Here is a 22,540-nt window from a genome sequence, read left to right as displayed (position 1 = left end):
TTGCTTCCTGTAGGAAAATCCCTCTCAAAATGCTTGTGCACCCTTGCAAAATACCTCTCAACATTGCTCTTTTTTCCCACTGCAACTCTGACACTGCAGGTTAAACAGCCACATGTTTAACGCTTGAAAACAAAAAAACTCGTTCTCCTACTCTTGATGGAAATAGTACATCTTTTGTCTTTTTTTAGATGGACCTGCCTCTGTATCCATGATGCCAACAAGGGTAGATTATTTTCCCTGCCGCACACTAGCTAGCAGAGTTGTGCTAGTACAGATGGTCCTCGACTTATGTCAATCCTCACTTACGGCAGGTTGAAGAGGAAGATATAATAATTTTCAAGATGTTATTGGAATTTATTGTAGAGTAATAATGGGGTCTGTGGCTATGTCTGTGTGTGCGTGCGTGTGGAACTTAATTGAATTAAAGGGAAACCGGAGCTGGTCTGAAGGCTTTGATGTATAAAATAAGCTAGGTTTGAAATGTTAAGTAGCTAAACATGGGGGAAGTTTTAGAATGTGAAGTGTGAAGGGAACATTTACATTTTTAAATAAACCAGACTAGCTTGAATTCAAAGAACAGGGTGAAATGTTTCACCTAGCCAGGAGAAGTTAAGAAACAGTGTGTTTACTTTTCGCAAAGATTACTGGTAAAATTGGTACTATGATAATTTTTTATTATTAGAGAGATAAAGTCCAAAGACATGGCGAAACAATGGGAATTTGCTTTCAAAAGGGAAAACACGTGCAAAGGATAGAAGGCTGTGTATAAGGGAAGGCTATCTAAGGTGTAACACAAGTGTGAAAAGCCTCCAGCTTCTAAGCCTCAAGCTGCTGTCTACATGGAACTGAAGCTGAGAAAAAAACTCTGAATTCGACTGTTAAGGGTATTGCGTGTCACTTTGCCTGGGTCTTTTAAAATCTGTGTGTCTTACTGCTGCCTTAACGAAAGTGTAACTGGGAGTTAGATTAACTAGGGGATTTAGAAGTTATCATAGTAGTAATTTGTAGATTTATGTATGTGCTTAAAATCATTTCTTCTATTAATAAGTGTTTAATTTAGTTTTGTAAGAAACCTACAAGACTCGGTGGTCTTATTACTACTGATATCAATGCATGCACCTCGAAATATATACAAATTGCAAAACAGTTGTGACAATTGTTTCAAGTTTCCCTTTGGGATTTGAGCAGCACAGCATTTACCATCGGCTGTGCCATAACAAGGTTGCAATTGCCACTCATGTTGTTACTTACGGCATGACGCTGACTCAGGCACCAGCATCATTTACAAAAGTTGGCAAACATTTAGCTTGTGGCAGAAAAATAACTATATGACTTAAATCCTGTAATGCTATTGGTTATTTTTCCAAATTTTAATGCGAGCTACCAGTCGCTCATGATCACCGTGTTGGCGACCCCGGCATTAGAATTCTCACATCGATAGTCTAGTGAGCTAAAACCTGGTGATTTGACAGCACAAATACTGGATTATAAATCTGTTTCATTTTGTGCCAGCAAGAACAGCAAACGTTTGGCGTTGCAAGTTTACTTCATTATTTAATTCTGGTAAGGTTGTATTGACAACTATGACAATAAGAGTAATTAACAATAACCTTTCATTTCCTCACTGACCCATACCAGTTTTCAGCACAAAAGGGTGCCTATCAGTCAATCATGTCTTCACTGAAGCAGTCTAAAACTAATCCCACTGCCCTGTTCTCTTCCGATAGTCCTCTGCTTCAATTGTGTTTATCATTTCCCCCTTTCAAAAAAAACAGACAATAATCTCTGCTTTAATTACTACCTGCAGCAACCAATTCCAGCTTAAACTCTGCATCAAGATATTTGTCCTAAGGGCATTTCTGGCTCCCGTAGTGACAATTTAAAATTGATGACATTTCATCACCAACTCCCCAGAAATAGTCTCCCCTTAGTCACCTCAGTTGGGCTCGCAGTGTGGCACATTTGCTTGTACTGGAAGTTACATAAATTAATACACAGGGCCCTGCTCTTTGCAGGCAGAAAGAACATTTACATACATTACATCCATTTCAGCCAAACAACATAAGTGATAGGCATTCACTAGGTCATTCTTCAGGGCAATGCCTTGACCTGAGTCAAGCTGCCTGGTTTAAATTTCAAACAATGCTTGGCAGTCAAATGTCAGTCACCATTAACTGGTGCATTCTCCATGGCAACATCTCTACCAATCAAAGTCCACTTGCCACCAATCAGCACTCTCTTCTCATACAATATAAAGTTGAGGTGTCAGCTGTGGCTCAGATCATAGCACCCTCGCCTTTGAATCAGAAAGTTGTAGGTTCATGTCCCACTCCCGGAAACCAAGAACTGTGAATGTACTCGAAAGAGTTACAATCTGTGACTGTTGATAACTCGAAAGTGTTACAATATAAAGTTGTTGCTTCCCCTGACATTGGTATTCTTGTGATTGTCCTGATGAGTGCAAGAAGAAAAGCTTCGGCACAATGTCTTTTATGGTATTCTTAAACCTGCTTAGGTTAATCTAAATATTAAAGAAGGGCGGGGATGGAGAAAAAGTTCTCCCTTTCCCCTTCATAACTCTATCAAAGTTCCTTTTTTAAAAAAAAAACTTTACCACTTTAAAGAAGAAATCTTACTTTTAATGCCTGCCCTGAAGTTTTATTGTCAAGATCCGAGTTCAGGATGCACCAGGGAGCAAGTCAGCCAAGTAAATAGCAGTCGCTATAAGTGAGCACCTTCCATGACTCAGAATAAATTAGAATACTTTTCGGATCTTGCAGCCATTAGTGATTTTGAGATTTAGTAACAGCAGGTACATAGAAGTACCAAAACAAAAATTGATTAGGAGGCTCAAAAGCTGATATCCATGACTGAAATGGGATATGAAAGTGTAATGTATTAAAGAAACCTGAACGCTGACGCCTCTGCTAAGCCAAGTTAAGCTACTGTAACACTCAAGAGTGGCTCGGTAGCACCAGTACAGGCCGAACTGGCCGAGTCCTAAAGGATATAGCTGCTAGACTGGGTCTGCGGCAGATGGTGAGGGAACCAACAAGAGGGAGAAACACACTTGCCTCATCCCCAACAACCTGCCTGCCGCAGATGCATCTGTCCATGACAGTATTGGTAGGAGAGAACGCCTTGCCCTTGTGGAGATGATGTCGCGTCTTCACATTGAGGATACCCTCCATCGTGTTGTGTGGCACTACCACTGTGCTACGTAGAATAGATTTTGAACAAATCTAGCAAATCAAGAACGGGCAACCACGATGTGCTGTGGGCCATCAGCAGATAAAGAACTGTACTCAGCCACAATCTGTAACCTCATGGCTCCACATACCCCCCCCCCCCCTCTCTACCATTACCACTAAGCCAGGGGATCAACCCTGGTTCAATGAAGAGTGCAGCAGGGCATGCCAGGAATAGCACTTAGGCATACCTAAAAATGAGGTGTCAACCTGAAGCTACAACACAGGACTATTTGTGTGCCAAACAATATAATCAGCAAGTGTTAGACAAGGCTAAGCAATTCTACAACTAACAGATCAGATCTAAGCTCCGCAGTCCTGCCACATCCAGTCATGAATAGTGGTGGACAATTAAACAACTCACTGGAGAAGGTGGCTCCACAAATATCCTCATCCTTAATGATGGGGGTGCCCAGCACATCAGTGCTGAGAAGATGATCCATCATGGCCTCCTCCGGAGGGCTCCTGCATCACAGATGCCAGTCTTCAGTCAATTTGATTCACTCCATGTGATATCAAGAAAAGGCTGAAGGCACTGAATACTGCAAAGGCTATAGGCCCTGACAACATTCCAGCAATAGTAATGAAGGCTTGTGCTCCAGAACTTGCCACATCCCTAGCCAAGCTGTTCCAGTACAGCTACAACACTGGCATCTAACAGGCAATGTGAAAAATTGCTCAGGTATGTCCTGTACACAAAAAGCAGGACAAATCCAACCCGGCCAATTACCGCCCTATCAGTCTACTCTTAATCATCAGTAAAGCGATTGAAGGGGGTCATCAACAGTGCTATCAAGCGGCACTTACTTAGCAATAACCTGCTCACTGACACTCAGTTTGGGTTCCACCAGGGCCACTCAGCTCCTGACCTCATTTCAGCCTTGGTTCAAACATGGACAGAAGAGCTGAACTCCAGAGATGAGGTGAGAGTGACTGCCCTTGACATCAAGATAACATTTGACAGAGTGTGGCATCAAGGAGCCCTAGTAAAACTGCAGTCAATGGGAATCACGATGAAACTCTCCGCTGGGTGAAGTCATACCTAGCACAAAGGAAGATGGTTGTGGTTGTCAGAGGTCAATCATCTCAGTTCCAGGACATTACTGCAGGAGTTCTTCAGGGTAGTGTCTTGTGCCCAACCACCTTCAGCTGCCTCATCAATGAACTTCCTTCCTCCATAATGTTAGAAGTTGGAATGTTCAGCACCATTCACGACTCCTCAGATACTGAAGCAGTCCATGTCCAATTGCAGCAAGGCCTGTAAAATATCCAGGCTGGGGCCAAGATGTGGCAAGTAATATTCGTGTCACACAAGTGGCAGACAAGGACCATCTCCAACAAGAGGGAATCTAACTTTCACCCCTTGACAATCAATGGCATTACCATCGCTGAATTCCCCACTATCAACATCCTTGGAGGGGTAGCATTGACCAGAAACTGAACTGGACTAGCCATATAAATACAGTGGCTGCAAGAGGCTAGGAATCCTGCAGCAAGTAACTCACCTCCTGACTCCCAAAGCCTGTTCACAAGGCACAAAGATGGAATACTCTCCACTTGCCTGGATGGAGTGCAGCTCCAACAACACTCAAGAAGCTCGACACCCTCCAGGACAAAGCAGCCTGCTTGATTAGCATCCCATCCACGAACATTCACTTCCTCCACCACCGATGCACAGTGGCAGCAGTGTGTAGCATCTGCTAGATGCACTGCAAGAACTCACCAAGGCTCCTTCGACAGCACCCTCCAAACCTACAACCGCTACCATCTAGAAGGACAAGGGCAGCAGACACTTGGGAACACCACCATTTGGAGGTTCCCCTCCAAGCCTCCCTCCATCCTGTCTTGGAAATATACCACCATTCCTGCGTTGTCCCTGGGTCAAAACCCTGGAACTCCCTCCCTAACAGCATTGTGGGAGTGCCTAAACCACATGGAATGCAAGGGTTCAAGAAGGCAGCTCACCACTATCTTCTGAAGGGCAATTAGGTATGGACAATAACTGCTGGCCTAGCCAGCAACAGCAATAATTCATGAATGAATTTAAATAAAAGTTCAGATCCGAATTTTCTCAAGTGAGATTGAAAATAAGAAACCTCGTATGAGGCACGTAAATTTAACTGTGGAAAATAAGTGTGAGAAGTGGAAGAAAAAGAACGGAACCATGATAAGACAGTGCTAATAAATATGCCATCCAATTTTAATTATGACTTAAATCAAGAATTTGGACACGGGCACAAAAGTATTTTGTTCACTCAAACGTAGAAAGGCCCAGATCTTCTGAGCAGCGGCAATGATTGTTGGATTGCTGCTGTGCTCGCAAATTCACGCGGTCAACGCTGCTGAGCATTCCTAACGTCGTCTTCTGAGCCCAGTTTTACAGAAATGTGCAGCATCCATTGGGAAACTCTGCTTGAGTGGAGTTGGAGGGGAGGGTGGGGGGAAGGCAGGACATGCACCCTTTTTACAGCACTAACTGGCAAGTCTAAAGGTCCAGTTTGAAGGTTGGTGAGAATGGGTGAGGTTGGGTGGTTAAGTAGTCAGGGGGTAGGGTGGGTAGCAGGTTGTTGGGGAAAAGTGGGCGGCTGGGTCGAGCAGATAGTCAGGTCGGGTGGTAGGCGGGGGTCAGAGGCCTGATTGGGGGATGGAAGGGGTGGTCAGTTGTGGTATTATGCAGATGTTAGACTAGTTTTTAGTCTGTTTTAGCATTTCCTAGGTGTTAGGGACTGAGATCTCGCATTGTATATTTTTGTAAAAAGAAAATATTTATATAAGTATCCTCATGGCTATTTCTAAAATTTAAAAAACTGAACAATGATCCTTAAAATGGCTGAAATTGTGTCTGTGACCCCAGAACACAAGAAGTCACTTTGCAGTTTTGGAAATCTCACCTCGTTATCTCTGAGGAGCTACTAATGATCATTTGGGGACCGCACAGCTCAACTTCAAAGAGAGCTAAACAAAGGCCATCTGCTTTCAATAACCCAGGCGGGCCAGGGGGAGGTGAATTGCCTGCTAAGACAAAAGCCCCACAACCTTCCTTTCAATTTCTAATGGCTAAGGCTCTTTGGAATCGAGGCAATAGGTACACATCCTCTGTCAAAGATGGTAGGGAGGTGGGAGTCATGTGACATGAGCCGCCAGCTTGTGGAACAAGCAATATTGCCTTGCTGAACTACATAATCTCAATCTGCTCCTTACCATCTAACTGGCAGCCTCACAGAAAAAGAGCTCTGCCCAGGTTGAAAACCTGGCCCTATCTACACTGCTTCTGTTAGAAGTTCTGTGCCATCACCTACAAGACTGATTTAGCTCTGCGTGTCTTTCTCATCGTACGAAGTCAACACCCCTGGAAAAGTGAATTCTACAACTTCAGTTTTCAGCCCGCCGACTTCCATGAAGAAATACCTGATTGGACTTTGATTCTGGACTCTGGAACCCATGTGAACCAATATTTCTTTCCTCTGTGGTCTCTGTACTGTAAATCTTCCTTTTCTCTATCCCACGCTTTACCATCTGAAGGTAAGAGGGATGTTGTGAACCCTCTTTTCGCATTTTGTGTGTGCAAATAAACTAACCCTTTGAGTTCATCCTATCTCGAGTTTGCTGTGAGGCTATTAATAAAAAAATTGGATTGCGACAAAACCGAGGGGTTGGTGAATACACCACCGCTTATAAAGAGGGAAACAAATCAAAACACCTTTCTGTTTATGGATCGGCGATGAGATAAGAAATTAATGCTGTTTAAATTAACCCTCCCACTCCTGTCTGCAACACTGGGTAACCACCCAGATAATTACTGTGGAACTGTCTGAAATTTCCAACTGAGTCAGAGTTGGAGACATTCGCAGAAGGTCCCAGAGAGCAAGGGAACTGCCCACTGGAAGTTTAAACTTCTTGGACAATTCCCATGGTCGGTCTGCACATCAGGACTTCCACAGGGCCCCGATGCACATCTTTGCCTGAGACCAGACATGACATGCAACCAATCTGGAGGCTGGAAAGTTAGGCCCTAGATATTTTTAAGATTACAAGCTGTAAAATTTAACTTCAATTATTTTCAAAGCAACTGTTTTGTCTAAAATACATAGTGTACTGAAGTTTTAAAACAAAACAAAACTTTAATTATGTTCATTGGATAGCTGCTTAACTTACACCTAATAATATACTGAAACATGGCTAAAAGCTGAGTAAGAGGCTGAGTAAGAGCTCTTAAATTCACAACAGAAATTACTTTAACTGAGGAAGCATCAAAAATATCTTTCTCTTTAACTATCTTGAATATCTAGAAGGTTGTGCGATGCTTGTAGCTCTGTAGATCATCACATTACCAATTTCATTAGAGTAATTGTGGCTGAGAAGTGTTCCTGCATACATCTTTGCAAAGTCTGATATGCTTCAAATTTGTTTAGAAAAGCAAACACACATTGCCCAAGTTCAGTTAACATCGAACATCTTCCCTTGAAATTCAAAATCTAATTTAATTTCGCCAGATGCAGCAAGATGCGTGCTAGAAAAGGCCAAATTCAAATGCATTGAGGGTCTGTTAATTCGGGGTGCACTTTTGCATTTTTCTTCCATGAATGCTTTCAGAAAATTGAGCAATACAAAAAAAAACCCTACAGCCTTCACTCTAAATTGTAGCACATTGCAATGAAGCAGGACCTCTAAGGGATATTTTCCTATCTGATTTTTCAATCAGAGATTTTTAATGTTTCAATGTAATTCAAATTTCCAAAACAATGTTCATGAAGTGCTTCAAATTCTGATACTTTGACTTCAGCTGCTACAAAGGAATAAAATATCCAAAATTCAGTTTCAAAGTTTCATTGGCCCATTTACTAACCCTAACACTCTGGCATCACATCTACTGCAATTGCGGCAAGTTTCTGTAAAGGTTGCCGTGTTTTCTGATCAATAGACGTCAAGACTTCCTGTAAGCTAGGTTCTATCTTTCAATGACCATCAAACAATTCTTCCATCATCGCTCAGTCATCAGACAAATTATGCACAATGTTGAGACTTGCCCCCAGTGCAAGACTCAGTTAATACAAGGTGTAAATATATCATTTCTGGAAAGTGGAGTTGTGATTCAATACTAATTTGATCGACGATCCAATGGTCTGTACGATAAAACAGCTGCAAATCTAAGCTTTGCTTTTGCTATTGATTGTTATATTGGCATAGGATAGCTACAATGTCACAGGTATTTCTACCAAATCACCCTTGAAACAGGTCTTTTTATTCCATAAACAATATTCCACATAAAGTTAAAAGTCAATCTCAACTTGATTAGCCTATTTCTCAAAAATATATTTTATAGGTTGGTTTTTCAAGATGATTAATCCTCAAAACTAGAATAAAATTCTCATCATGCGTCCATAATTAATGCTAAAATGACAAGAATTTGAATGGAAATAAGACTGTCATGATCAAGGTGACCCTCGGGTCTCCCATTATACTTCACAAAAAGGGTAAATTTCAAATGATCCTGATGCCCAGGCTGTTACTCTGGCTGCTCCATTAAAAAACCCTTCTTACTTGCCAACTACAGGATAAGTGTAATATATGTGACTATGGTCAATCATGCTTCAAAAGTCATGTTTAGGTGATTTCCTGAAAACAAAACATTGAAAAGCTGATGGCTCCATTTTAGAAAACAATGAAACCAAGTAATTACATCCTTTGTTCATACCTCAATCCTCTGTAGATTACAATAACTAACTTTCTCAGTATCCCAAGCTGCCCTGTAGCTTGGACATCTTCAGCTAATATGGTTTGGAAGATAAGGTTTCAAATTGCAACTGCTACTGACCCCTGTATTGGTGACAAGAAGTGAGTTGGAGCCAACAACTCATGACCTTCCATCTCCAGCACTGGTTACCTCATTATGGAATCACCGCTGCTGAAATGTCAGAATTGAACGAAACATGCACTACAAAATCATATTATTTAATATCTTCAATTTATCTAAATAAATAAAACCTACAGAACCTAGTGAAAGTAGTGGCACTTGAAGAAATAAAACATTTGATGCAGTTTATCTTCTACAACTTTCCTAATAAAATTTTTTAAAGTACCAAAGTAGAATGATAACTAATTTAAAAATAACTAATATTGGGCCACAAAACACAAACCTTTTCATTTCCAACTGAGGGAAAATAAAATTACAATATTGTCCAAAAATTGTTTTATTAATCTAAATTAACGAAAAGTAAATTTAAAACATGTGAAACATTTCAATAGGAAAACATTTTGACACATCTAGCAAGAATGAAGTGCAAGGACACTGGTGATATTCAAAATACAGTTGGATGCTAGGTTGAGAAGGCAGGAATAGGAGATAGACAAACCTCCATCAGCTAAATGTTATTTTTCTGCTCTCTATTTTGTCTCGTGATCTTTTAATGTCATTTTTGGTACGAGATCAAAAGGGAAAACAACTTAGTAGCACAAAATAGTGGATAACTAATTTACTGTAGTTTGGAAACCATGGGACTACATTTACTTCTTGAAACAGATACTCACCCTTTCCTTCATGCGCGAAACAATGTAACCCAAATATCTGCCCATAGCTTGCTTGGTGGTGTTCTTCTTTTTCATGCTCTATTATGAAGAATAGTTAAATTGGTTAGTGAGTAATACTTTACTAATCTACTATAACAATCGGCAAAGTAGCTCAGACATTCAATTTCCATCAACTTGAGTCTCAAAAGGCACATGCAATTTTTATCACATGGTAGATACTATTTGATTCATAACACTGACAGATAGTCTTTCAAAGAGATTATATAATTGAATGTGAAACAAATTTGCAAGGTGTATGCAGGATAATAAAAAGCAGCTTCGAATTTACTGAACACAGGATGAGAGTGGCCAAACACTAAGAAAACAATCTACTATTGCTACGATTAGTCATTTTATCCATTTCAAGGCTTCCCTTTGCTTTGAAATGGGCTGCAAACAAATATAGGGGATCAAAGAGATCAACCAATGACCACAAGATTATCCAAAACTCTTGTTGCATCTATTCCAGACCAAATCTTATTCATCCACTAATCTACTTTGGCTGCCAGTACCCGGACACCACCAATTTTAAAGTTGCATCCTTGTACCTAAAATCCTTCATGGCTTCACTCCTCCCTAATTCTGTAGGCTTTTTCCAGTCCTACTACACTCCCCCAAGAGCTCTGTATTCCTCCAACTCCAGCTTCTTGCAAATTCCCATCATTCAACCATTGATGGTTGTGCTTTCAACCACTTAGTCTCTATGTAGTGAATTCTCTCACGAAGCCTCTGTTGCTCCACCTCCTCCTCGTTTAAGACCTTCCTTAAATACCATACTGGACTAACTTTTAGTCACCAACCACACCCCCAACCAACCTAGTGCACCCTTCTTTTGGCTTGCTATTGATATTTGTTTGATTACTGTTTCTGTGCTACAATTAGGGATCTTGCTCTCTTATGTTTAAGATGCTAAGTAGAAGTTATTACTGTTACATATATTGGGTTAGGGTTCCACTTCAAGACTGCAACAAACAACAATGGACAATAGTGTAGCACTCTCAGTTCTCATTTAAATAGATCTCGCGTTACAATGGTCACCATGACTCAGCAGAAAATGCTTTGTGACAGGGGAGTAATGTAATGCCAAACAACGTAATTATTTCAAACAAAAATAAAATGAACATAGGTTTTGAAGGAATTGGAAAACCACCAGCTAAAATCATAACTGTCACAAAAGAAAATGTGGCATGGATAATAGGTATGTAATTATGCTGGGGACACTGGATATGGTCTACTTCTTGCACTATTAAAAGCCAAATAAGTGTCCATTTACAAAAGTGAAATAAAAAATGTATGAGAGCTCAAAGCAAGCTCAAATTTTACTGTTGCCTCAGCTACTTGGCTATGGTGTTGAACAGCTGTCAACATTTTAAAGCGTTCCAACATGCTATATACAAAGTCTTTGGATCCTTTGCAGCAATGGTGGAGATCTCAATTTCTCTGGCTAGGTTAAAGCAACTTAAGTCTTTAGTCGGTCATTAAAACAACATTAATATGTTTATCCAATATTACTTCTCAAAGATTTTCCACTATACCACTGTACTGTGTGGTCCATCTTTGTATCTATCAAAAAGCAGAGCATAATTATGGAAAAGGATAAGGTTGGGGCAGGAATAAAAGTTCTAAACTGGGGAAAGGCTAATTTCACTAAGATGAGATGCAATTTGGCCCAAGTGGACTGGGAGCAGCTACTTGCAGATAAAACTGTGTCAGGTCAGTAGGAGGCATTCAAGGAGGAAATAGAGAGAGTACAAGGCAAATATGTTCGGGTAAAGACAAAGCAGGGGACCAAGTCCAGCGAAGGCTGGATGTCAAGGGACATAAAGGTTAGGATTAAGAAAAAAAGGGAAGCTTATGGCAGATGACGAGGGCTCAATACAACAGAGTCCTTAGAGAGCAGAGGGGAACTTAAAAGGAAATTAGGAAAGCTAAGAGAGTGCATGAGAAAACATGGGTGGGTAGAATAAAGGAAAACCCAAAGGGTTTTTTTTAAATATATGAAGCGCAAGAGAATAACTAGGGAAAGAGTAGGGCCAATTAGGGACCATAGAGGTAATGTGTGGGGGGACCCGGAAGGCATGGGTGTAGTCCTCAATGAATACTTTGCGTCGGTCTTCACAATGGAAAAGGATGACACAGATATAGACATCAGGGTGGAGGACTGTAAAATATTAAAGGAAGTGAACATAGAGAGAAGTGGTACTAGCGAGTTTAGCAGCCTTAAAAGTGGATAAATCTGCAGGCCTGGATGAGATGTATCCCAGGGTGTTGAGGGGGGCAAGGGAAGAGATATCAGGGGCCCTGGCAGTAATTTTCAAGTCCTCTCTGGCCACAGGAGAGATGCCAGAGGACTGCTAACGTTGTCCCATTATTAAAAAAGGGAGGGAGGGATAGACCAGGAAATTACAGGCCAGTCAGTCTACCTTGGTGGTGGGGAAGTTACTAGAAAGAATTCTGAGGGACAGAATATATCTGCACTTGGAGAGACTCGGATTAATCAGGGATAGTAAGCATGGATTTGTTTAGGGAAGATCGTGTTCGACAAATTTGATCAAATTTTTTGAGGAGGTAACCAAGAGTGTTGATGAGGGTAATGCATTTGATGTGGTCTACATGGACTTTAGCAAGGCTTTTGATAAGGTCCCTCATGACAGACTGGTCAAGAAAGTAAGAGCCCATGGGATCCAAGGCAAAGTGGCACGTTGGATCCAAAATTGGCTGAGAGGCAGGAAGCAGAGGGTGGTGATAGAAGAATGTTTCTGTGACTGGAAGTCTGTTTCCAGTGGGGCTCCACAGGGCTCGGTGCTGTTTGTGGTGTACATAAATGATTTGGACTTATATGTAGTGGGTACGATCAAGAAATTTGCGGATGACATGAAAATTGGTGGGGTGGTAAATAGTGAGGAGGATAGTCGTAAACTGCAGGAGGATATCAATGGACTGGTCAGGTGGGCAGAGCAGTTGCAAATGGAATTCAACCCAGACAAGTGTGAGGTAATGCACTTGGTGGGGGGAAGGGATTACACTATGAATGGTAGGACCCTGGAAAGTACTGAAGATCGGCGGGACCTTGGTGTGCATATCCATAGATCCCTGAAGGTAGCAGGGCAGGTAGAGTTCACTAGAGTTTAGAAGAATGAGAGGGGATCTGATTGAAACGTATAAAATTCTAACAGGGCTAGACAAACTGGATGCAAGGAGGATGTTTCCCCTGGTTTGGGAGTCTAGAACCAGGGGCCACAGTCTCAGGATACAGGGCAGGCCATTTAGGGCTGATATGAGGGAACATTTCTTCACTCAGAGGGCTATCAACCTGTGGAATTCTCTACCACAGAAGGCTGTGGAGGCCGGGTCTGAATACATTCAAGAAAGAAATTGATAAATTTTTGGATATTAGGGGCATCAAGGGGTATGGAGATAAAGTGGGAATATGGCGTTGAGATAGAGGATCAGCCATGATCATACTGAATCCCGGAGCAGGCTCGCAGGGCCGAATAGCCTACTCCTGCTCCTAGTTTCTTTAAGATGGTTAAGAAGGCATATGGGATACTTGCCTTTATTAGCTAAGGCATAGAATATAAGAGCAGGGAGGTTATGTTGGAACTGTATAAAACGCTGGTTAGGCCACAACTGGAGTATTGCGTGCAGTTCTCGTCACCACATTATAGGAAGGATGTGATTGCACTGGAGAGGGTGCAGAGGAGATTTACCAGGATGCTGCCTGGGCTGGAAGGTCTGAGCTATGAGGAAAGATTGGATAGGCTGGAGTTGTTTTCCTTGGAGCAACGAAGGTTGAGAGGGGAACTGATAGAGGTGTATAAGATTATGAGGGGCATAGATAAGGTGGATAGGAAGACACTTTTTTCCAATAGTAGAGGGGTCAATAACCAGGGGGCATAGATTTAAGACCATAAGACCATAAGACATAGGAGCAGAAATTAGGCCATTCGACCCATCGAGTCTGCTCCGCCATTCAATCATGGCTGATAAGTTTCTCAACCCCATTCTCCCGCCTTCTCCCCGTAACCTTTGATCCCCATACCAATCAAATACTTATCTATCTTGGTCTTAAATACACTCAATGACCTGGCCTCCACAGCCTTCTGTGGCAATGAATTCCATAGATTCACCACTCTCTGGCTAAAGAAGTTTCTCCTCATCTCTGTTCTAAAAGGTCTTCCCTTTACTCTGAGGCTGTGCCCTCGGGTCCTAGTCTCTCCGACTAATGGAAACATCTTCCCCACGTCCACTCTATCCAGGCCTTTCAGTATTCTGTAAGTTTTAATCAGATCCCCCCTCATCCTTCTAAACTCCATCGAGTATAGACCCAAAGTCCTCAAACATTCCTCATATGTTAAGCCTTTCATTCCTGGGATCATTCTCGTGAACCTCCTCTGGACCCTCTCCAGGGCCAGAACATCCTTCCTGAGATACGGGGCCCAAAATTGCTCACAATATTCTAAATGTGGTCTGACCAGAGCCTTATAAAGCCTCAGCAGCACATTCCTGCTTTTACATTCCAGTCCTCTCGAAATAAATGCCAACATTGCATTTGCCTTCCTAACCACTGACTCAACCTGCAAGTTAACCTTAAGAGAATCCTGGACTAGGACTATAAGGTAAGAGATAGAAGGCTAAGAGGGGAGTTGAGGAGAAACCTTTTCAGCCAGAGGGTGGTGGGAGTCTGGGACTCACTGCCTGAAAGGGTGGTTGAGTCAGAAACTCTCGTAACATTTAAGTAGTATTTAGATATTCACTTGCATTGCCATACCCTCCAGGGCTATGGGTCAAGCGCTGGAAAATGCGATTAGTGTAGTCAGATCTTTGTTGACTAATGCGGACACAATGGGCCGAATGGCCTCCTTCTGTGTTGTAGACGTCTATGAGTCTAATAAATGTATTCCTTTTAGAATTCTCTGTTCAAAGCTCATCTGAGTTTTTTTCACCAAACAGAGGTCCACTCACTGTTCAAGAAGTAACTTTTTAAAAAATATCTTCTGTTATAGAATAGGTCCTTGGCTAGCTGCTAGATGAAGTATCTAAATAGTACTCCAATTCAGGATGGGGAATAAGAAATCAGCCAATCTCACAAAGCCCACGTGCTGATCAGTATGGAGCAACACTAACAGCTAAGAGATAATTCCAAATTGTGCTTTCATTTCTAAAGCCTGAGTTTAAGGCCAACTCAGACAGGTGAGATGAAAGTTTCCTTTCTGATTGCCAGAAGGATCCAAAACAAAATAAGTTTGGGTAGTCACAGTTCCAGCTGCTACTGAGCAATATGGAGAAGACAGATTTAATCATGGTTTTCAAAAGGGAATTGGATAAGCACCCAAAGGGAGAAAATTTGCATGGCTACAGGGAAAGGGAAGGGGGTTGGGACTAGCTAAATTGCCCTTGAAGGGTGCCAGCATGGCCATGATGGACCAAATGGCCCCCAGCCACCCTACTGTTTCCTAACTACCAACTTCTTTCTTCTTCCTGACAACAGTCTGAGACTAAGCCAGACTGTTCACAAACTTACTATCACATTCAGCCCGGAGATGAGCTTGGCCTCATACTTGTGGCCACCAGTAAGACCACCTATTTCCACCCCCATACTGTCGCCTGACTTTTCCCCATCTCAGCTCATCTGCTGCTGAAACCCTCAGTCATGCTTTTGTTACCTCCAGATTTGACTATTCCAAGACACTCCTGGTTGGTAAACTTGAGATCATCCAAAGCTCTGATGCCCATGTCTTAATTCACATCAAGCCCTATTTCCCCTATCACCCCAATGTGTTTGAAATAATTACATTGCTCAATGACCTACATTGACTCCCAGTCAAGCAACATCATGATTTTAAAATTTTCATCCTTCTTTTCAAGTGCTTTTGGAAAATGAAGTGACAGAACTATAGAAATAGAAGGACCAATCAATAAATATATAAAGATAACCAGTGCCTTCACCCACCCCTTTAACAGTGATTTCATATGCAATATTTCCAATTGGATCTGCAAATCAAGATCTGGTTTAATAGCATGTATGAGATAACACCAACCTAGATGGTGAACAACTAGTCTCCTTGCTGAACTCCCATACGCTGAAGCAACAGGAGAATCTATCCCAAAGTGGCAAAACATGTCAAGGTGCTTCATAGGAGCACGATCAAAAAAATGGCACCAAGTTACAATACGACAGAAAAGAGATAGGTTTAAACAAGAGAGACTTAAAAAGGAGGAAAGAGAAGTAGAGAGGTTTAGGGAAGGAGTTCCAGAGCTTAGGGCCTAAGTAGCCCTAAGACATGGCCACCAATGGTGGAGTGATGAAAATAAGGGATGCACAAGAGGGAAAAATTGGAGGTGTGCAGAAATAGTTTCAGAAATAGGGAGGGGTGAGGGGTGAGGCCATGGAGTTATTTGAAAACTTGAATGATAACTTTAAAAATCAAGGCACTCCCAGAAGGGGAAGCCAATGCTGGTCTTTGAGTACAGGAGTAATGGGGCTTGGTGCAAATTAGGATACTGACAGCATTGGATTGGAGGAGCCAAAGTTTTTGTAGGATGGACAATGGGAACTCAGCCGGGAGAGATACGTGCTTGGAAGTTCAACTCGGTCAAATATGGCACCAAGATTGCGAAGAGAATGATTAAGCCTAAACCAGTTGCCAAGGAGAGAGATCGAGTCAATGGCTAGGAAATGGAGATTGTGCCAGGGACCAAAGACAATGGCTTGGGTCTTCCCAATATTTAGTTGGAGGAAATTTTTGCTCATCTAGTACTGGATGTCAGACAAGCAGTGTAACAAATCAGAGACAGAACAGAGGGCGAGACAGGTGGTGGTGGGGTAAAATTGGATATCATCCACAAACACACGGAGCCTGATTTCAGAAGATGTTGTAGTTTCCAGCTTCTTTGCTAAATTAGTTAATTTGTTATCTCTGCTTTAGGAGGAATATTTTTGTAACCAAGGGAGCATTAATTTATACGTAGAGTGGATTTCTTTTTCACCAAGGTAGAGATCAGTTATTTAACCGGTTCCAATGTCTCTGTCGCTTACCTTTGTCCACTAATCCAAGTATCCTCCCAATCTTGATCTATTGTAGCCTTGAATGTCCATTTCCCTAATTTCCCACCGATCTTCCATCATGTCCTCTCCAAGCTAATCTCATTCTCATGACCTACAATCCCATTCACACTAAACTCCAAACAAAACAACTTCTTCCCTGGCAGCCATGCTAGCTGACACTGCAAGGAGTTCTTGCTCAGGCATAGTCCTTCTCTCTATCAAAACCATGATCACCATGCTGCTACTCAAAATAAAACACACTTTTGTCAAAGATAACTGCCACCCCATCTCTAACTTCCCTTTTCTCTCCAAAGTTCTTCCAGATCCACCTCATCTGCAACTGTATGTTTAAATCTCTCCATTCAGGTTTCTGCCCTTCCCACTGCGCCAAAGCAGCCTTAGCCAAAGTCACAACAACATTCTCTGTAACCGTGATGCATTATTTGTCCTCAACAACTCTGAAGTCTTGAATAAGGTTGACCACACATTCCTGCTCCAACTATTCTCTATTATCAAACTCACTGTGATTAGCCTCTTATTGGATCTGCTCTTGCCCATCATATGGTAGATGTATTATCTCTACCAATGGCATTACATTCCACACCCTAATTATCGCCTCAGGAATCAAGTAAAGATCCATCTTTTACCCCCTCCTCCTCATCTACATGCAACTTCCTGCAGACATCCAAAGGAAAGCTGCCAAGTGTTGATGACTGCTTGACTGACATCTAGTTTAGAATGCGTTACCATTTCCACATTTGGACAAAAAAATTGTCTTTGGCTCTGCTACCAATTCCATCCTTCTCCCTGGGTAACCTGTTCTACACTCAGATGAGCTTCCCATACCGTATATCTGTAACAAAAAACATGCACTTTCATCACCAAAACAGCATCCGCCGCTATCCCTTCCTCAGATGAAACCTTCATCCATGCTTTGGTCATTTCCAGACTTGACTCATCTAATGCTCTCACATATAGCCCTCCATCCTCCACAAGCTTTAGCTTATCTGAAACTTGGCTCTGTAGCCCATCTTGTCACATGATCTGCTCACCCATCACTATGATCCTCAGTTGTTTAGAGTGAGTTCCCATCTCGACGTCAAACTAAAAATCCCCATCCTAATGTTTAATTCGCTTCACGGTCATTCACTCCATCCCTGTACTCATCTAAAACATAATTCTCCATTCTAACTTCAGTCTCTTCTGTATCCCCCACTTCATTCCACTAAATCTTCAACTACCTAGGCCCCACGCTAATCGATTTCTCTACCAACACTCCTTCAACTCTTCAGCTCCTTCTCCTCCTTGAAGACTCTCCTTAAAAAAAAACCCGTTTGACCAAGCTTTTGGTCACCTCCTAATCTCTTTCTTTGGCTCAGTGCCCTTTCCTCCCAATCCCTTTAATGCCCCTGTGAAATATCTTTGGATATTGCGATAAATACAGGTTGCTGGAACTTTGAAGATTACATAAATGCATCAACTCCTGATTTCGCAAGACATTCTCTTCACTACTTCATAATCCACTTGGCTTGGGAACTGCAGAGCTCTGGAGCAAGAAATGCATTCTCACTGCAGCCTGCCAAACCATAAACCATCACTAGATGGAGACTGGGTCTGTAGAACACAAACTGCCAACAAGCGAGGATGAGCATGCTGTGGAATTTGCCTGCAAGATTACAAAACTTTTTTATTGCATCTTGCCTGTGAGGGAGTGAGAAAGTGATGTTTAAATAACCATCCAGATATGTGAAAATAATTTAATTTTGGTACCACAAGTGAGGTCAGATTGCCAATTACTTCCTGTGTATGAAACCAACACATTTCCTGTCAAGACAATTTGGTACATCTATTTTCCAAATTATAATGCATTGCAAGAAATTTATATTATAGGAATTTATCAATTCAACCAGTTGGTATCATTTTGAATTCAGGATACAAACAATATTAAATCATTAATGTAGCTCTATTTTCTCCCCTCATCAATCTTTTGTATCCACTCTAGCTGTCTTGCTTAGCAAATAATAAGACATTTCTACTGGTGTCATCACTGTCACTCAAGTTTTTCCACCAGGTCTACTTAAGCAATCAGAAAGTGGACAACTTTTGAGATTAAGTATTCTCTCAGCAACATCCCCCCATCCCCCGCAACAACTGAGGATATAGGATTCAAACTCATGTTTTCTAGGCAGAACACTGCTCACTTCACAGCTACAAAGCAAAGTTTTATATAGAATTGTTAGCATAAACACATGATATTAAACATAACAAACATAAAAAATTATAACTTGTAACATTTATTTCGATACACGATGACAAGACTGTCTTTGGGATTGAGAAAACGTACTTAAAATCGCACAATTTGTATGTGTGGCACATTTACATTTTAAATATTTGAAATGTAATTAAAAACAATTGCGCTCACCTTGCATACTTGGCACTGCCAATGTGAACTGCTGTCCTGTGGCCTGAATTCATCAGGGAGACATTTTGGATGATAAACACGAAAGCAGGAATCACAAGTTAGAACTTCTCCTGCCATGTGACACTCCATGCAATACCAGTCATGGCCTTCTACATTCCAATCCTACAATGGAAAGAAACATAGATGTGTAATTTACAGTCACCAAGCTAATATTTTATGTTTAATAATGAATAGCAGCACATTTAGGGAACAGGGTAAAAGCCAGTGGTAAGGTAGTCAGGCGCAGCCTTAAAATGATAAACATTATAACAATTTAAAGATAGCTTGCTATATATGTGACAGCCACCAAACATCACTGGAAAGTAACATTTTACTTCGTCACTATGGAAGTATAAGATGCTGAAACTACAAACTGTTACCAAAATCAGTATTGAAAAGATATGATATGATTCCTGAGTTTGGACTGAAGTTCATCACTTCGTCAAACACAATTCCATTTTTCCTAGGCTTTTATCGTGTACATGCTGGGCAATCAACAAAATTCAATTCAAGAACAGTTCTGATTTCCACTAGTAAGTAGCAATAACAAAATTACTGTAAAAGCAGCAAACCTGATTAGTGGATATTTAAAACAATTATTCTAAAACTACATTTTAGCAATTTATTTTCAAAAGATTAGATAGGCAAAGGATCAACTATATCTCCACTATCCAAGAACAAGTAGCATGTGGCCAGCACACTGTCATTTTCAGTCTGTTGACCAAGCTTTGTACACACATGCAATATTTTGCTGGCTTCCAAGTATCATCTATGTTAGGAGTCAGCTGCCGGATTATCAGCTCTCCCGTTATTAAAAGGGAGTTTACCTTCCCAAAAAGATCAATGCAAGAAGGGCTTTTAAAACCTGGGTTGTAACAAACTGCAGTTATACCGCACCAAGTGGAAAATCCAAGTGGTGCGCAACTAAATTCCTGAGGTGGGTTCATAACACTAGCTTTTAATGCTTCTGCGAGTCAGATCAGCATCAGGAAACTGCTTTCTACTGAAACAAAGCCACTGGCCTGCAAGATGAATGGCTTCACCATTCAACCTTCAAACTACTTCTGCAACTTTTAATAAGGAGAGAAGGAAATGATAGAAAATTACTCACTCAAAAGTAACTAGTTTAATCATTTTTTTAATACAATTTTATTACCATAAATTGGAAATAATACCAGGGCAGGATCAGTAAAAATGTATATCATTTAATCTGCAACCCTGTAGTGCAATATAACTTGCAACAGAGTGAGTTAAATGCCTTTAGTTGCTTTTGAGAGACAACTTTCCCAATGAATTTTTAAAATTATATGGCTGGCAGAAAGATAAAAGCTAAATATGAAACTATTTGACTATTTGCCAAGCAGGCATTTTCCTCGCCAGTGCTGGGAACAATGGCTGGAAATTCTACCCATGCTGCAGGTAGTTGATTAACATAATAAATTTGGAATACTTTCCTACAAATCAAGGGGCTTGTGCCATTATCCTGGTATTTTGTCTCAACCAATTAGGCATATTTTAAAGCAATCATTTAAAAGAAAATTTTATCTGATCTTGTCTCCGATAATTAAATAATTGGTATTGCCATCAAGCCCAGACTGTGTCAACATTGCTCATCACTTATCCAAAGATCTGCAGAAACAGCAGACCCTCAAATCACCCAGCAATGGTTAAGTTTTAGATTAGGTTATTATCAGGGGTCATATTGAACTCTATTATCCATTGAGATAAACATTATACCACAGATTCTTACAGTCCTATTCCATATTGCATTCTTTAAAAGCTGAAAGAAAACATCAGCAAAAAGCAAACAAAATGGACTTGGGAAGGCGGTGGTAAAATGTCATGCAATTTTTAACCCTATCAGTGTCAAACAACTTCTTACTTGGAGCTATATGTAAATGGGGCTAAACAATATTTAAAGCTGCAGTATACTACAAGATAAATTTTGGCAAAAAGGTATTTTTTTTTTAAAGACCAAGGAAACATTTAATAAAGAGGTAAAAGTACTTCACATTTTGTTAAATAATAAAAGTTGAATCTAGGTCCAATATTTTTAAATGGTCAATTGTTACATGATGTATATTTTAGAAGTTGTCTTGAACACTGAAAACCGTGAGTTTCCATGGATGTGCCTACAGCACTAGTAACCAATCTTGCAGGCTTACTTGGGTTGTAAAATCACATACGACAGCACAGGATGATGCACTTCAGATGACCTAAAGAGAGGTAGGCACAGTCTAAGTAAACATTCAAAACTATTTCTCTGTGTTACCGTACTTGCTGATTTTACACCAGATCATTGTTTGATAAGTCATGCTCCTCAAGAAGAGGATTCTTAACCACACAGTTATACTGTAATATAATGCAGCTTGAGGTTCTAATAGCCACTAAACTGAATACATGCGCCAGTCCTAAATGATCACAATGCTTACAATCTCATCCCCCGGTAGCCAATATCCTTCCTGTTCGATGCCTGCCTTTGAACCCTTGCAGCCCACAGTCAGTGTTTCAACAATCAGGCCGTCTTTTACTGCAAGGCCCAGCTGTCTATTGGTGTCCTTTGGATGCATACTATGAAGGCGAGACATAAACCTAAAGGAGAAACCACAGAGACAACCACAATCAATCATCACTGCTAAATCAAACAGTGTCTAATAAAAATGGCTAATTTAGGATTACAACCTTTAACAGAAATTTATCTATTCCTTTCTCAATACTCTCTGGATGAAACTTTCCATTGCCTAGTCTGCAAAAATGCAGAAAGCAAAGTAACAAATACAACCAAACTGCAAATCAAAATAGAACTAATTTCCAGACTTCTTAATTGTAACTTAAGGACTTTGCAAATGCCTAAGGAAGGAAATTAAATAGGATGCAATTAATTAATTGCCAACATTTCCCACAATTGTTGTAATAAGCAATTTTGTTGAAAACATTACGAAAATGGGAATTATTCAGAGATTATTAGTTGCTTATATTTAAATTCAGTTTCTTAGTTAATATTGGGATTATAACAACTATTGGGGTCAGTGTAAAATTGAATTTGAAAACCAATTGCAATGGCAGGAACTGTATATAACTGTGACACCTAGTTTAAAAATACTTAAACACTGGCATCGCAAGTGTGAAGTGATTCGTTTTGGTAGAAAGAACAAGGAGAGGCAATATAAAGTAAAGGGTACATTTCTAAAGTGGGTGCAGGAGCAGAGGGACTGA

At 40.8% G+C, this 22,540-nt stretch overlaps 1 protein-coding gene across 7 annotated transcripts in view; it reads right to left on the bottom strand.

Moving 5' to 3' along the window:
- The window catches only part of zmynd11 (zinc finger, MYND-type containing 11), a 189,480-nt gene that overhangs the window by 65,829 nt on the left and 101,111 nt on the right, over window positions 1-22,540 (bottom strand). For 6 of the 7 annotated variants that reach the window (XM_078537348.1, XM_078537313.1, XM_078537331.1 and 3 more), the window contains 3 exons: window positions 21,757-21,916; window positions 19,286-19,447; window positions 9,777-9,854 (listed from right to left, as the gene is read on the bottom strand). In XM_078537348.1, the coding sequence (XP_078393474.1) occupies window positions 9,777-9,854; window positions 19,286-19,447; window positions 21,757-21,912 (396 nt within the window). In that variant the 5' untranslated portion in view covers window positions 21,913-21,916. Of the gene's footprint in view, window positions 1-9,776; window positions 9,855-19,285; window positions 19,448-21,489; window positions 21,541-21,756; window positions 21,917-22,540 lie in introns of those variants that run through there. The other variant, XM_078537346.1, reaches the window with a different exon arrangement.

This window comes from Cetorhinus maximus, chromosome 3, assembly GCF_964194155.1.
Source record: "Cetorhinus maximus chromosome 3, sCetMax3.hap1.1, whole genome shotgun sequence".
Lineage (NCBI taxonomy): Eukaryota > Metazoa > Chordata > Chondrichthyes > Lamniformes > Cetorhinidae > Cetorhinus > Cetorhinus maximus.
This window is presented reverse-complemented; position numbering and strand designations above follow the sequence as displayed.